The following is a 13,894-nucleotide window of genomic DNA, read 5'->3' on the forward strand; positions in this document are numbered from 1 at the left end:
GTTCAGCATCTAACAGTGCTTTCCCCCCCACCCCCCTCTTTTCTCAATGTTTTCCTCTAGCTGATTACTCCTCATGCCATCCGCGTACAGACACCTCCCCGACATATCCCAGGGGTTGTAGAAGTCACATTGTCCTACAAGTCTAAGCAGTTTTGCAAGGGAACGCCTGGAAGATTCATTTACACAGGTAAGGATACTTTAGTGCCAGATATAATGTGGAGAAATAGGGCAGGCAATGTATCATGCTCACTAGGGCTTCAGCTTTCATCATTAAAAGCTGTACCACATTTTATTATTTGGGCTGAGCACGTCATTGAAGATACCAATATAAAGTTGAATTTCTGAAATGGAGGAATATAGAGATGAATCAGAAGGCATGCCAGTGTGGGATGTTTGTTTGCTTGTTGGTCCTCGCTGTAGGGCATCTCTTTACCTGGGAGCTACAGGTGTGAAATGAGCCAGACACACAGTGTGTTCACAAACCTGCTTTCCAAGAAATAGTCTTGCTAAAAATCTGCATCTCATGTTGTACCAGGGCCCAGCAAGTGTTGAAAGCACAGCCTGTTTGCCTTCCCATTTCCTTATAACATACTCGCTTCTGGCTTCTGTGGGGGCCATGTGGCTTTCACCCCAGTCAGTGCTTCAGACATAATGACTTGCTGTGTTTTGGGCTGGCATCCCATACTGAGACCACTGAGAAGGGTGCTCTGGCCTGAAGAGGTATTGACAAAACTGCTATGACATTACGGTAATGTAGATGTTAAATCACTCTCAGCAGTAATATAGATGGCATGGGAAATAAACCAAGTAGCAGCCTACCTTTTAAAGCAAACAAACAAACACTTGTATCTTTGATTCCTTGGAAGCTATGCATGCTTTGAGAATTAACAACTTGCTCCAGGTTTGGATGTGTTTGTTGTTTGAGCCATAGTGCAGACAGGGCTGCTGCTTCTGTAACTGTTTGCTAGAAGAACGTCATCACAATCCAGTGCAATTCCTTGCCTCATCCTTGACTGCACCTCAAACTTTAAGAATAATACACCACATAAGTACATATTATGGATCATTCTGAATTACACCGGGCACATACATTTATCCAGCTGGGAGTGTACACCCAGGAGCTCAAGGCAGAGGATGGACTTCTGTGCTCTGATTAACAAAGCTCTCATTAGATTTCTTTAACACAGTGCAAGTTGAACAAAGGTGATATATAAAGCTTTCTTCTTGCAAATGCTCTCTTCTCTGTTTGGGATTATGTGCTGTTTTTTTTTTTTGTTGTTGTATTTTGTTTTTTTGTGGGACTTAGTATTCACCTATTGCCTCATTCACTAAGCAGCAGACTTTGCTGTGTGTTCTTTGTGAGTGATATGATTTCAACAGTGTGTGGGAAGTTCATACATTGAACAATAATGCATCATACCATAAAGTTACTTAGGGTTTGAATGTGCTGGAACAAAAGAAAAAGGAAAAGGGTGAAATTGCCAGCTGGTGCAAACTGGCAGTGTGCACCACATGAAGGTGTCAGCCGGAGCTCTGGACAGTTTCACTGTGAATCCTTTCCCTTCCTGACTTCGTACAGTAAGCTGTGCTCTCCTGCTTGTTGGTAAGCCACTGGGCTGGCTGCAGTTTGGCCAGTGAAATGGAAAGTGTGCATGCGAAGTGAGAGACAGGGAGGAAACCTGACCCTTCTCGACTATACAAGGAAATTTATGGGGACTTCTTTATGCAATTTAAATGGTAAAATGGCTCGGACCCATTTTGTTTTTCTTTTCAGATCACTGTTATATAGCTTTTCTAGGAGAAAGAAGAATGGCAGTTTAGCCTGCTTGCCCAAAAGCAGATGGTTGAATGTGGAAATAAGTTGTCCCAGTAGGGAAAGTATTTCCATATATGCCTTTTCAGGTTAGTGTTCGAAACACATGATTTTTCATTCAATAAACAAAAGTTACGAAATACTAAACAACAATGACAGAATCAAAGGTGATCCAGTCTACGGACAATTCTCGTACTTACGCAGCTTTTATGGAGTGGGGGTGGATATGGAAATGCTGTTGTGACTGAAATGGTACCTCCCACAATTTGCATCTTTTCAATCCTTTCACAGGCAGCCTGATCTTAAATGTGTCTTTTTTTTTTAAAGGACTAAATGAAACTAAAATAAAAACAATTAACGCATCCTGACCTTCAGAAGTGCCTTCCAGCCCTTTAAACAAAATGCAGGTTCAGTACACGCCTGCCGATTAGTTTTAGTTAATTGAAAATTATAGGATTGACCCAAGAGGAAAATTTTGTTTGCACTCCAATCACTTCTACAAATTAAGGAAAATTACCACAATTTTGTTTAGCTAAGGTTTCACACTGAGTTCACGAAATTAGCTCAGCCATCCCAACAAAGTCAGCACTTTGTTAGTGAGCACTAGAAAAAAACTAATAGTCTATGGTGTGTACAAACGAAGCATAGAAAAAGCTATGATGCTTTAGAGAACTAGGCCAAGTGTTTTTAATTAGGATTATTGGTTCATTGTAAGTTTTGAAGAACAATCAAACTAGCAGATTAGCTGTTTCTTTTAAAGCTAGAATTTCTTACCATTCATTTTTCCCATGAGAACTTGTTTTAACTCCCACATAGCACTATTTTTTTTTCTTTTTTTTCCTTTTTTTTTTTTTTTCTTTTTTTTTTAACAAGGCCTGCAGGAAATGGACCAATTGGAAGTTGGGATGCAGTAACATTCCCCAGCATCACTGCAGCCGATGGGAGTTTTTCACAATGTTCTTCAGTGAACTCAGTGTTCTGGAACATATTACAAAACCACAGAGGCCAAATGTTTTCTCAGAGGAGTTTGGCCTCTGTTTTTGGCCGAAAACATTTCGGCATCACTTGCTGCTTATTTACTCTGCTATTAAGAACAAGAAAAGGGGAGAGGAGAAGAAGGAAAAAATAAAAAAGGAGAGTGTGTGTGAGAGAGAGAAAAAGACCTGGGGTTTGTGGGCGGTGCAGGAGTCGATCAAGCGTAGTTTCCTTTCTGGTGAGAATGTCCCTGCTCGTTAATGGACCCATTTTGTGGTCAGGTCTCATTTAGAAGAAATTATTTTTAATCAGCGTTCAACAAAATATCCCCTCAAGCCACCTGGCTGTAAACTGTTTTTTTCTTACTGTTAAGTACTTAAGTTCTCAGAAGAAAATACCTAGTGACCCATTAATTTTAGCCCTTTTTTCCCCATTAACTGCAACTAACTTAGTAACGTGATCTCTAAGTAGTCCATGTGCCATCTAAGAATCAAAGTCACATATATACAGAGAAATCCTGGATTTTGTAATTATTTCTGGAAGAAATATACCAGTGTAGCTCTGTGCTTTACAAGAAGACTTTTCTATTTCCCATCTGCAAAGCAGTGTATTAGCATGCACATGCAGAGCAGTTATTTCTTAAATTTTGAGCTTTGACATTCCAGAGAGAACATTATTAGAAATACAGAAATATGAATACATTTTACCTCTGTGTTCACTTCGGAATTATATTGAAAAGTCATACTGCACCCAGAAGTATAAGAGCCAGTGAAGCACCATGCTGGTCAGTGTTTCCTTGGGGAATCCTTTACCTGTAAATCTCTTCAGACACTGAAGAGCAGCAAATGTATTCTGCGTCATGTCACAACTTAGGAATTATGTGCCACTAATTTATTTTAGGACTGGAAAAACTAAGATAAATGAAGAAGCCATTATGGATACATATCCCTAGGTAGTTTGTCAAGGCAACTCAGAGAATATATGGTTGAATTAAGGGATGAGAATTGACACCGTTTTTTGACACCTGGCCAGGCCGTTGAGATTTTTGGTGCTTGGTATTTATTTATTTATGATGGACATCGTGGACAGTGTCATTTTCATGGATGAATTTTGCTGTGCATGGTAGTACCAAACTGTGTGGTCTGAGTGGGACTGCAGTGCGTAAGTGAACAGTTGTGCTCACCACGTGTTGGAAAAGATATTCCACTTATGGTACATCCAAAAATGAACTATGTGCCACCACCTGCTCCATTTAAGGTTTTGTGCTTTTGTTCCCAAACTAGAGCAGCAGATTAGTAGGGGGCCAGAAGTACGTGGCTTTGTACTAAGCTATGAACATGTGGCTAATTCAGATCCGTGGTGGTTGCTACCCCAAATACTGATTTTTTATTATTATTATCTTGCAAATTGGTTATATGGTTGGGTGTGGATTGGAATTTAGGAATGTTTTTCCTTTGTATTAGTCTTGCTTGGAGACCGTTGTGTGTTGACAGCACGTGATTGGATGTGGTACGACTCCAGAAGTGCTGCTAACAGTAATGGGGAGCGTAGAGTCAGCATCATAGACTCTATCAGACAGGGCTTGCTGAGCAGTGTGACTGACTGAGGTGTTGAGTGCCAATCTTCTGGAGCAGAATAGAGTAGTTCAGTCGGAAGGGACCTTCCAAGATCATCTAATCCAACTGCAGTAATTGTAATGAAGGCAAACTCCTAGTGGAACACTGGAGAGGCTGCTCATATTTGCATTGCACTTTTTGGCTATTGTGTGTAGAGCGGTGTAGAAATGCTGGCTGTGTGCAGGCCGGGGCTTTGCAGAATTTCTGGGAAACCACCTCTTTCTCTGGAATGTCTCAGGGCTTCTCGGAGAACTTTTCACTCCCCCAGTTGTTACAAAGAAGAGATAGCCTCATGAGGAAAAATTCCTGCTCCATCCACATCTCACCCTTTACTTACTTCCAAAAGCAGTTGAGTTTGTGTACAAACAGGAAGAGCCTTGCAGTTCACGGATGATTTGAGTAACATTTTCGAAAGCAGATTTTTTTGGTGGCTTTATGTTTTTGGCTTTTTTTCTCTTTAGATGGTTTAATTTACTCAAGTGTGGGGGTAGTTGTTAATGAAAATCATTCTCTTCATTTCTAAAGTCAAATACCTCCAAGAGTTGGATTTGATGATCCTTATTGGGTCCCTTCCAACTCAGGATATTCTGTGATTCAATGATTAAAGGTAAGAGACCAAAAACTACTCATTGCCATTAATAATTTCAGTCTGTGACCACAGAAGCAAAGGTCTAGGTCATGTTCACAGATCTGCTCAGAATTGGAACCACTTATACCTTATCCCTAAAGTTTCCAGTCCAGTAAGCTCCAGCGATTCCTTTGCAAAGAAAATTTTCTGCTATCAAGACACCAAGGTTCAAAAGATGCATAATCAATGAAGTAATCAGCTTTCAGAATGGAGAGTTCTGGAGTTTGTAGATTGAAAAAATAGTTGGTAAGAGACAGACTGGCTGTCAAGAGATTCCTGGAGCCTCTCTGGAGCCTTGTTAGTGGGTGGGCTTGACCCTTACACCAGCTAACCTTGGCCATAGCTGTGTATCTTGTATGTAAAAGCCTAGTGACAGTAATTCTCAACATCAGTAATACACAAGCTCATTAGTTTTACAATGCCCCATGTGTTTATTATTAAATCATGAGCACTTAAGTAGCAGATTAGTATATATGAGGAGAGAAGGCCACCATCAACAGAACAATAAAAATAAATAGAAAAGCCAGTATCTCTGCACTGTCTTGGATTTTATCCTGATATGTTTCTAAAATTCTTCATCCTCAAAGATATGATGACCGTTAATCTGAATTGAAATACAGAACAAATCAGTTCTCTAGAAAAGTGGCCAGAAGCTAGGAAATGAATGCCATTTGTTTTTAACAGCAGTTTTAACTGCCCTTCACTGATAAATAGAAAAGAGGTGTGTTAGAATAAAAAGTATCAGATATCCCGGAGCTAAATAGTCACAGAGTGCTAGAGAAGAGCCAGCGCTTTCCATGGGAACATGGTAGGCATTGAATGGTGTGCAGAGCTCAGGTGCAGACCTGCCATTGGACTGAAGTTGCACGATGCTCCTGGCTTTCTGCCACTATAAGGGTTTTCTTTAAGCGCTGAAGGTCTGGGTTCACCATGCACCCACACAAGTTGTCTGATCTTAGAAATGACCTGCCATGGAAAGAGGAAGTTGTCCTCAGGAAATCCCTAGCTGAATTTAAGGTTGAACTCAGCCCTTTCTGAGTTCCAATCCATTAACTTAGCTGCTCCGCTGAGCCTGTGCTACTACCTTGTCTGCTCCTGTAAATAAACTCATAAATAGTTGCACTTGTTTTGGTGCAAGAACTTAACATTTGTTATTTAGTCGTGGAGTTGGTGTGAAAGTTGCTGCAGAGGCAGCTTTTTACTGTTTGTTGGTATGTGTACGGTGAAGTGTGGACTGTTGGCAGGGTAGAATATTGAGAATATTATTAGGAAAGGTTGTTGGTTTCGTTTTCAGAAATTGAGGAAAGGAAGCTGGGAGGAATCAGAATTGATTGCAGGGAAAAGAGTATTATCAGACAGAGGGGAGGCGGTGAAGGTAGACTGGAAAATCCCTTTTGTATGCTAATAGGAACACAGAACCCGCATATCTTTGGTGTTTCTTAAACACTGGCAGCACCATAACACACTGCAAGAAACAATCACTAAAAGTGTGCAGTGTACCTGTAGGACAGCTGCAAAATGAAAGCAATTACAGCAACCGTCAGAATAAAGCTGGCTGTGAAGGAAACATATTATTTTGCATATTTTATGTATACACTTTCCAAGAAATATGACCTTTATTTTCTAGTTAGAGGGAAGTGCAATCAGAGTGTACGCAGCAAAGGGTAGCTGGATCATTAAAAAGAATATTTTCTCTGATATTGGAAGTCTAAATGGGCACTAGTCCTTATTCACAACCTTGGCTTTTTCTGTCTGCCCTGAGTTAATAAGTGATAAGGCCAAAAGAGAAATAAATCACTGAGGTCCCTGTCCAAAGAAAACATATTGACTACAGCCAAGCAAATAACAGCCCATAACCAATGGTCCCATTCATCATTCATGTAATAGGGATATAAAGTATTCCCTACCTATGAAACCATAGAGTAGGAAAAAGCCTGATAAGCCCCCAATCTAAGCTGTGTGATTTGATTATTAAAGGACATGAACTGTTTGTCACCTACCTTTAATCTTTAAGATGTGTTGCCATTTCTAAACTATAAATTTGTGGTAAAGGATTAGAAAGCTATTAACGATAAAGGTATAAACTAGAGTTTATAAGGAATCCAGCAATTGGCATGCAACCCTCTAGACCCTTGGAACCTTAACCCAATGAATATGATATAACATAGTTATCTGACCTTCAAAGCCAATAAACCATTTTTTGCTTTTCAAGTTCTAGACTTACTCCATGATAAATTAGCCCTCTGAATTCTCAAAAATAAGCCTTGTAAATTCTTTTATTTATCCCCACCCCAAAACCTTTACATTTTCATTCCTTTGCTTCAAAACTCCCTTATTCCAGACTGAAATTATTAATCTTTTTTTCTTTTTCTTTTAGCTCATGTCAATTGATAAGATATTATTCCCTCTTCTTTTTTTTTTCTTCTTCTTTTTTTCTTTTTTTTCTTTTTTTTTTCTTTTTTTTGTAAAGACCAATAAAACAGAGAGATGAGATGAATTTCTAAAAAGCCTGAATTGTGTTCTCTTGCTACAGGAGCTTCACTGTCTTCTTTTGTAATGCATGGACATTCTGATTAGACAAATGCCACAACAATGGGCAGTTCATAGTCACAGCAAGGGCTGCTGTGCTCAGCTTAATGTGTTTTCATCTTGTGCCCTGGAGAGAGGAACAGGGCACTTTGCTGGTCCATAAAGCAGCTGCTCATTGCCACTGAAATTTTTCACAGACTATTAGAAGGGAATTCTGGCTGTCCTGTGTGTCTGTATTTACCTGTCTCATCTTTCCTGCACTTCTCAGGGGGTGCAGCAGTTTTTGGTTTCTGCCTGGAACCGCCTGCAGGATTTACTGTGTGGCACTGAGAAATGGCTAAACCATGGGCCCTGATGTCAGAGGTGCCTGAGTAGATAGGGAAAGATGTCAGAATGTGAATTTAATGCATAACCACTGGCTCTTGCACAGCGCTACCTGCAAAACAGCCTCCTTAAGCTGTTAATCCTTAATCCTTTGAGGTGCTTGTTAATGGGGGCTCATTTTGCCTAGGCATTTAGTCATTCCAGTGAATGTTCAGCTGACTCTGACATTGTGGTGTGGAACCAGTTCCCCAGGGGCAGGACTTGGGCAGCCTCACTTGTTTTGAGCTTTGTACTAGCATCCCTATTCAGCCAGGAACACTTACCTAGCCTGGTTAAAGCTTGCTGACAGCAATGACTGCAGAGTAGATATGCCCCAATACAGCCTACAGATTCTGGCTTTTTTTTTTGTTAACATATAGATAAAAGGAAAATCTTGTACTTGTAGCCTTTCATCTTAGCAGATGCAAGAGCAATTTATTGCATGGAGTGCAAAGTTCTTTGTACTTTTCTGCTATCTTGCGAGAACTCACGCAGACTCTTCTGCTTAGTTATGAAGACATCAAGTGCATAAGTGGGGTGGTCTGCTGTGGGGCCTGGGTAGAAATGCTGGAAACAGTTTTGTCCCGGTATGTTTTAATGCTGGCGGCTTCTCAGTCCTGCTGGAGACACTGAGGAGTTGCCTCCTGTGCTAGCATGCACTTTTTATTTTATTTAAATCAGAGCTTGACTATTTCTGTGTGTAAGGCATTGCAGACAGTGGGGCATGCCCTTGTAGGCACTGATATCTGCAACTGTGTTGCTGCACTGCAGGAGCCAACTGAGGGGAGGACAAAAGCAACTCAGAAAGGAAGGGAATTGTAACCACGGTGTTTTAAATGATCTGAGACTTTTGGCAATAGTCCATGTTTATTTCATGATAATGGTTGACTAATGCCTTACATCAGATAGAATTTTGTTAAGGATTTGGTCTGTGCAGGTGTTTCAGCAATCTCTGCAGACTCCCCTGGAGCCTTCTGGCAGACCTCTGTCAGCAGCCAGTTGCTGATAGTGGTAAGCAGGAGCACGGTGGGCTTAGTACTAGCCTTTCTACTGCATTTTTTAAAAGATCTCTTCAATCCTTTCCCCCTTCAAAAAAAATCTCAAGCCCCATTGTCTAATATACGAGGGCTGCTCTGAAAATAACACCTTCCATTTTTCATTGTTGGCCCAAAATGTCAGAAGCAGGTGTTGATGGGATGGCAGCAGAGGTTGAATCTTCCCACTGATATTCCATTTCATTTTGTTGTCATGTGACAGATGGCAGCAGAGGGGCTGTCTGACAAACTGGCTTCTGACATGGAATTGTATATGAAGCAAAGGAGTAGAACTGAATTCCTCCATGAGGAAAAAATTACACCAATTGACATTCATTTCTGAATGTTTATGGAGACCAAACGGTGGTGTAGTGCAGTGAGGTGGTGAGTGGAGCATTTCAGCAGTGGTGACAGTGACAGTGGGTCACCTCTTCTGGTGCAGGTTGTTAGGAGCATGGCATGCAGACTCTTGTTCATTGCTGTTTAACAATGTTGAAAAGTAGTGTTTTGTAGCAGGGAACTTACTCTACTAAATAGTGTTCTTGTGCTCTTCCTATCAGTTGTTGTTTCCATGGAAATAAATAGGAGGCTTTACTTTCAGAGCAACCTATTGTAGAGGAAATGCTAAGTCATGGCCTGAAGCAGTGATTGAGCTTCTGGTGGGAAGGCAGGGCCAACTCAGGGGAGCTCAGGTGTTTGCAATGCTCCTGAGTGACAGAAAGGAGTGAAGCCAGGATCCACCCTTTCTCAGACCTCATTTAAGGGCTGGCAGTGGAGGTAAGGCATCTTTCACTGGAGATCTCTGCCTACCTGAGGCCTTCCAAAGGTAAGCAGTTTTCCTTCTTTTGATTCTGTGTCTATAGCTGTAGCATTTGGGCTTGTGTTTGTTTGCTGTAGCCTAGGGTTGTGCTACTCTGCTATTATTGCTGTACTTTCTATCACGTTATAGCATTACAGCATTTCACCTATGTATAACTATAAACTATAGTTATAAATATAGTACTATATTCCTTGAAAAGTTTTCACCATTGTTCTGTTGTGGGCTTTGCAGTTAATTATAAAAGCATAAAACAAACAATACTCAGTCCTGCCAAACCAAGCACATGCAAATCTATCCTTCTACAAGGTAGGGCGCAACTTATTCACGTCACAAACATGGTAGCATGATGAGAATTGGGCTGTGGTTGTGCAGTAAGTCAAATATTCTGCTTGAATTTGTTTCGTACATACAACTGAGCAGAAGACGTTTCATAGCATTTTTTTTTCCTCAAGGAAAGAAGTCAGATATTGCAATAAGGAGCCCAGATTGGAACAGTTACCATTGCAGAGCCTACAGTCTTGCCTAGTTTGCTCTAAGTGATTTGCATGGCCATCCCCATGGTTACTTCATCTTCTTTACTTTTCCTTCTCTCTCTTCCCTCCCAAATGTTATTTCTCACCTTTTTCCTGTTGTCATAAATTGTGGTTGGCATTTTGCATTAAGAGTTGCAGGCTTGAACTGCTTTTGCTTAGCAGCAGGTGTTAGCATTGGTGGTTAACATGAGGAAACCACATTTGCAGAAGACAGAGAGTTAATTTAAAAAAAAAGTAGAGAGAAACCCCACAGAACCAACAAATAATGGCATTTCTTATAGTCCTTATGGAACAGAAAGTGCATGTGGAAATTAAGATGTAACAACTATCTAGCAAAGATAAACATTAGTTGAAACAGAAAGTGGCACAAAACTGTTTCAAATCAGTGAAAGTTGTGGAGCAAAACCTGTGATGTCTGTGAGTAATGGTGCAATTTGCCATCAAGTTTTAGTACTGCAGCCTCTTTCAAGTTGGGCTTTGTCCCTTTTGAACCTGATGAGTCCTTTTTAGCATCATCTGCATAAGAGTTAGGAATCTTGTGGCTCCAGCAGCTCTGTGTTCGGAGCTGTGGGACGCGAACCCCTGCCTGTCTCAGCTCCATCGTAACACTGGGTGCATCTCCACCAGGAAGGTCTTCTCTCTGCCTCTTGCCTGTGGATGGGCTCTAAACAAGTGCTTAGATGTCCATTGGGATGCCTGAAGCTGCATAAAAGTTGCTCTCTCTATGGCCCATGTGCTAGGGTCTGCGTAGGAATGTTGCCACAAGCATTATAATCCCATGATAATTTCTGAAATACACGAGTTTATTGTCCCTCCCTCCTCTCTTTTTTTTTTTTTTTTTTTTCTTCTTTTTTTCCTGCATTATATCCCATTCCTGGTTTTCTGTGAGATGCTTTGTGTAGAAGTCTGAAGCTGGCTAATTAGAAGCACCTCCTTTGTATGCTCAGGCAGTTCTAGCAGTGAGCTTGGATTTGTAAGAATGAAAGGCAAGATTTTACTGCTGGAAGTAAGCATGACTTCATGTTGAAAGGTCATTTGTGCAAGGGAAATGTAATTTTTGAGAGGTAGATCTCTGACTGGTTTCACCACTCCAAAAAAAAAAAAAAAAATTCTCCCCAAAGTTGTTCAGCATGTTGAGCACAGCTACTGGAAATAACAGTTACATTGTTGTTCCTAAAAATAAGTCTTCGAGTAGCCCTCATATTGAAAAACAGTAATATTTTCCCTGCCTGTTTTTAATTCTGCTGTGCTTTTGTTTCCCTTAAACCTTGCATTGAAGACTGCTTGTCATTTATTTAAAAGGAAAAGAGTTTAGTTTGCCCGTTTGCCTTTGGTTGTGCTTTCCCTCAATGGTTCTGTCAGTTTGGGCTCTGTTATTGATAGAGGGGCTCTCAGGGCTGGGTACAAGTCTGGTGGGTCAGGGACTGAAACAAGAACCTGTGCTAAGTGTCTTTTGTTCTGGAATGAAGAATTTAATTCAGACCTCCCAAAGACAAAGCCAGTAGGCGTGTGGTTTCTTCTTTGCGTTCATCTTTGCATCACTCACACATCCTGTTCAAAAGACAAATGAATCTGATTTATAAGGGAAGGGGTGGATATGACGCCCTCCCCTCTCCAGTTTTCCCCCTCAGACTTCTTGTCACATGCTGACTAGAGCTGGGAAATAAGGGTATTCTTGAGGACTGAGAATTTGTTTTCTGGCAGTGAGTTTCCTCGTAGTGCTTTGCTCCCCATGAATCTTTGCACACATCTTAGCTGGGGTGGTCTGTTTGCAGGAAGACTTAGAGAGTTCTATGGAAAGTGGAGTTTATATTTGTCTTTGCCTGGAAAAAGGGATGTAAAACTTACTGACGGTTATTAGAAACTGAAAATACTTGTGACTCAAAACCAGCTAATGCACAGGTGAGGTAATGCCTGTCTGTACATAGGCTGTAAAATGCAGAATTGGAAGTGTGTAACAATCTACTTTTTGTGCTCTGTCTTAAAGCAAAACATTAGTCAGACAAAAATATTTGATCAATACTTTCAGTTAGCAACTTAATTGGAGAGTAATGTCCCTTTGGACAGTTGCTGGGGGGGAATGACTTGTTATGAATTATTTTTTTCAGAGGAACGTGGTTTACAGGGCATGGTGCTGATGGGCTGTTGGTTGGAAAAGATCGCTACGATAATTTAGTCCAACCTTAATGATTCTGTGATTCTTCCCACTGGATTACTGATACCCATGTGCAAAGGAGATGGTGGACTTGCTCCTTGGGGTACCTGAGATGCTGTGTGTAATCAGATGAAATGGATGTGAGCAGGAATCTATACAATTTAAAGCAGAAAACCCCAGGATTTTTTTTCCCCTTTAAACATTTTATTCATGTGTTATAAAACATTGAATGAAGATTATTCTACCCCCCACTGTTCTGTCTTGTAATTCTGCAGTAAGTGTGAATGTAGCAGTTATAGCTGATATGTAGGGAGCAGCCAATATCCTGTGCTGTGGCCAGGAGCAGCCAGGCAGATTGCGTGCAGTTCTGCAGAATTCCTCTGACTTCAGTGGGAATCTGCATTATCCTTTTGTGTTACATAATTGCGGTCCTTGGGATCACTCAAAATTATCATTGCTTTCTGTGCAGCCCCTTAATACTTACCCTACGTGTTCTATGGGATAATGTACACAATTTTACAATAACTATGTAATTAACTCACTTTGCTGCTCCCCTCTCCAGGGAAACTCATGCTTCTATTAATGCTATTAGGAAGGTCCTATGCATAGAACAAAGAAAGTGGTGCAGCAGATGAGTTAACATGATTTGATTTGCAGATGCTTTAAACACTTAGCAGGAGACAGCTACGGAAGCTAATTAAATCACTCTAAGGTGCACAGGATTATCTGCTTTGTAAGAAACAATTTCAGTGAATTATGGTCGCCCTTTAGCTGAGGGAAAGTAAAAAAGCATATTTGTTTGGAATTAAATTTCCCACACCATGTGCCCATCAGACCTCTCTTTCCTCACTACTCCTAAAAGAGGGGTCTTTCGTGGGGAATATTTTCTAGGAACTTGAGTTTGGGTTCTGTAAGAGTGGCGCTGCTTCCAACTTTCTTTCGTGAAATTTTTCCGACCTGGCTATTGATTAGAACCTGTCTTTAGGCAGTGTCTTGAGTAAAAAAAAATTGTGTTGGTACATTCACTACCTCTCAGATACTGCATCTTATTTAGTGTACCGGAATTCCCAGTTTAAAGTAATCACAAAATTTATGGAGAAACGGATAAAAAAGGTTGTAAAATATCGATTTGGGGAAAATAATAACACAACTCATCTATAATAAGAAGAAAAATGAAGCAATAATTCAGAGGTATTGAGCGACTTGCTGCTGGAAGTATTGATCCGATGCTTTAGTGTGCAACATCACACCTAACATTGCAATGGCAGAGCAGCACTGCATTCCCCTGCTCGTTATTTCACTATTGCCTTGTTACGTGGGTCCTGCAGAGCCAGGATTGCCAGCAGGGAAAGAGAGGAGCCCCCAGAATAACCACAAATCTGTAACATCTTTGTGTTGCAGCATCCTGCTGTAACGACATGCAGACAT

General features: G+C 40.8%; 1 protein-coding gene across 10 annotated transcripts in view; it reads left to right on the plus strand.

The window, feature by feature from the left end:
- Window positions 1-13,894, plus strand: part of EBF1 (EBF transcription factor 1) — a gene marked incomplete at both ends in the record, with an annotated part of 260,911 nt that overhangs the window by 199,871 nt on the left and 47,146 nt on the right. For all 10 annotated transcript variants that reach the window (XM_079542503.1, XM_079542504.1, XM_079542500.1 and 7 more), the window contains one exon: window positions 61-187. In XM_079542503.1, the coding sequence (XP_079398629.1) occupies window positions 61-187 (127 nt within the window). The remainder of the gene's footprint in view (window positions 1-60; window positions 188-13,894) is intronic.

Source organism: Tetrao urogallus (genome assembly GCF_951394365.1).
Source record: "Tetrao urogallus genome assembly, chromosome: 14".
Classification (NCBI taxonomy): Eukaryota; Metazoa; Chordata; class Aves; order Galliformes; family Phasianidae; genus Tetrao; species Tetrao urogallus.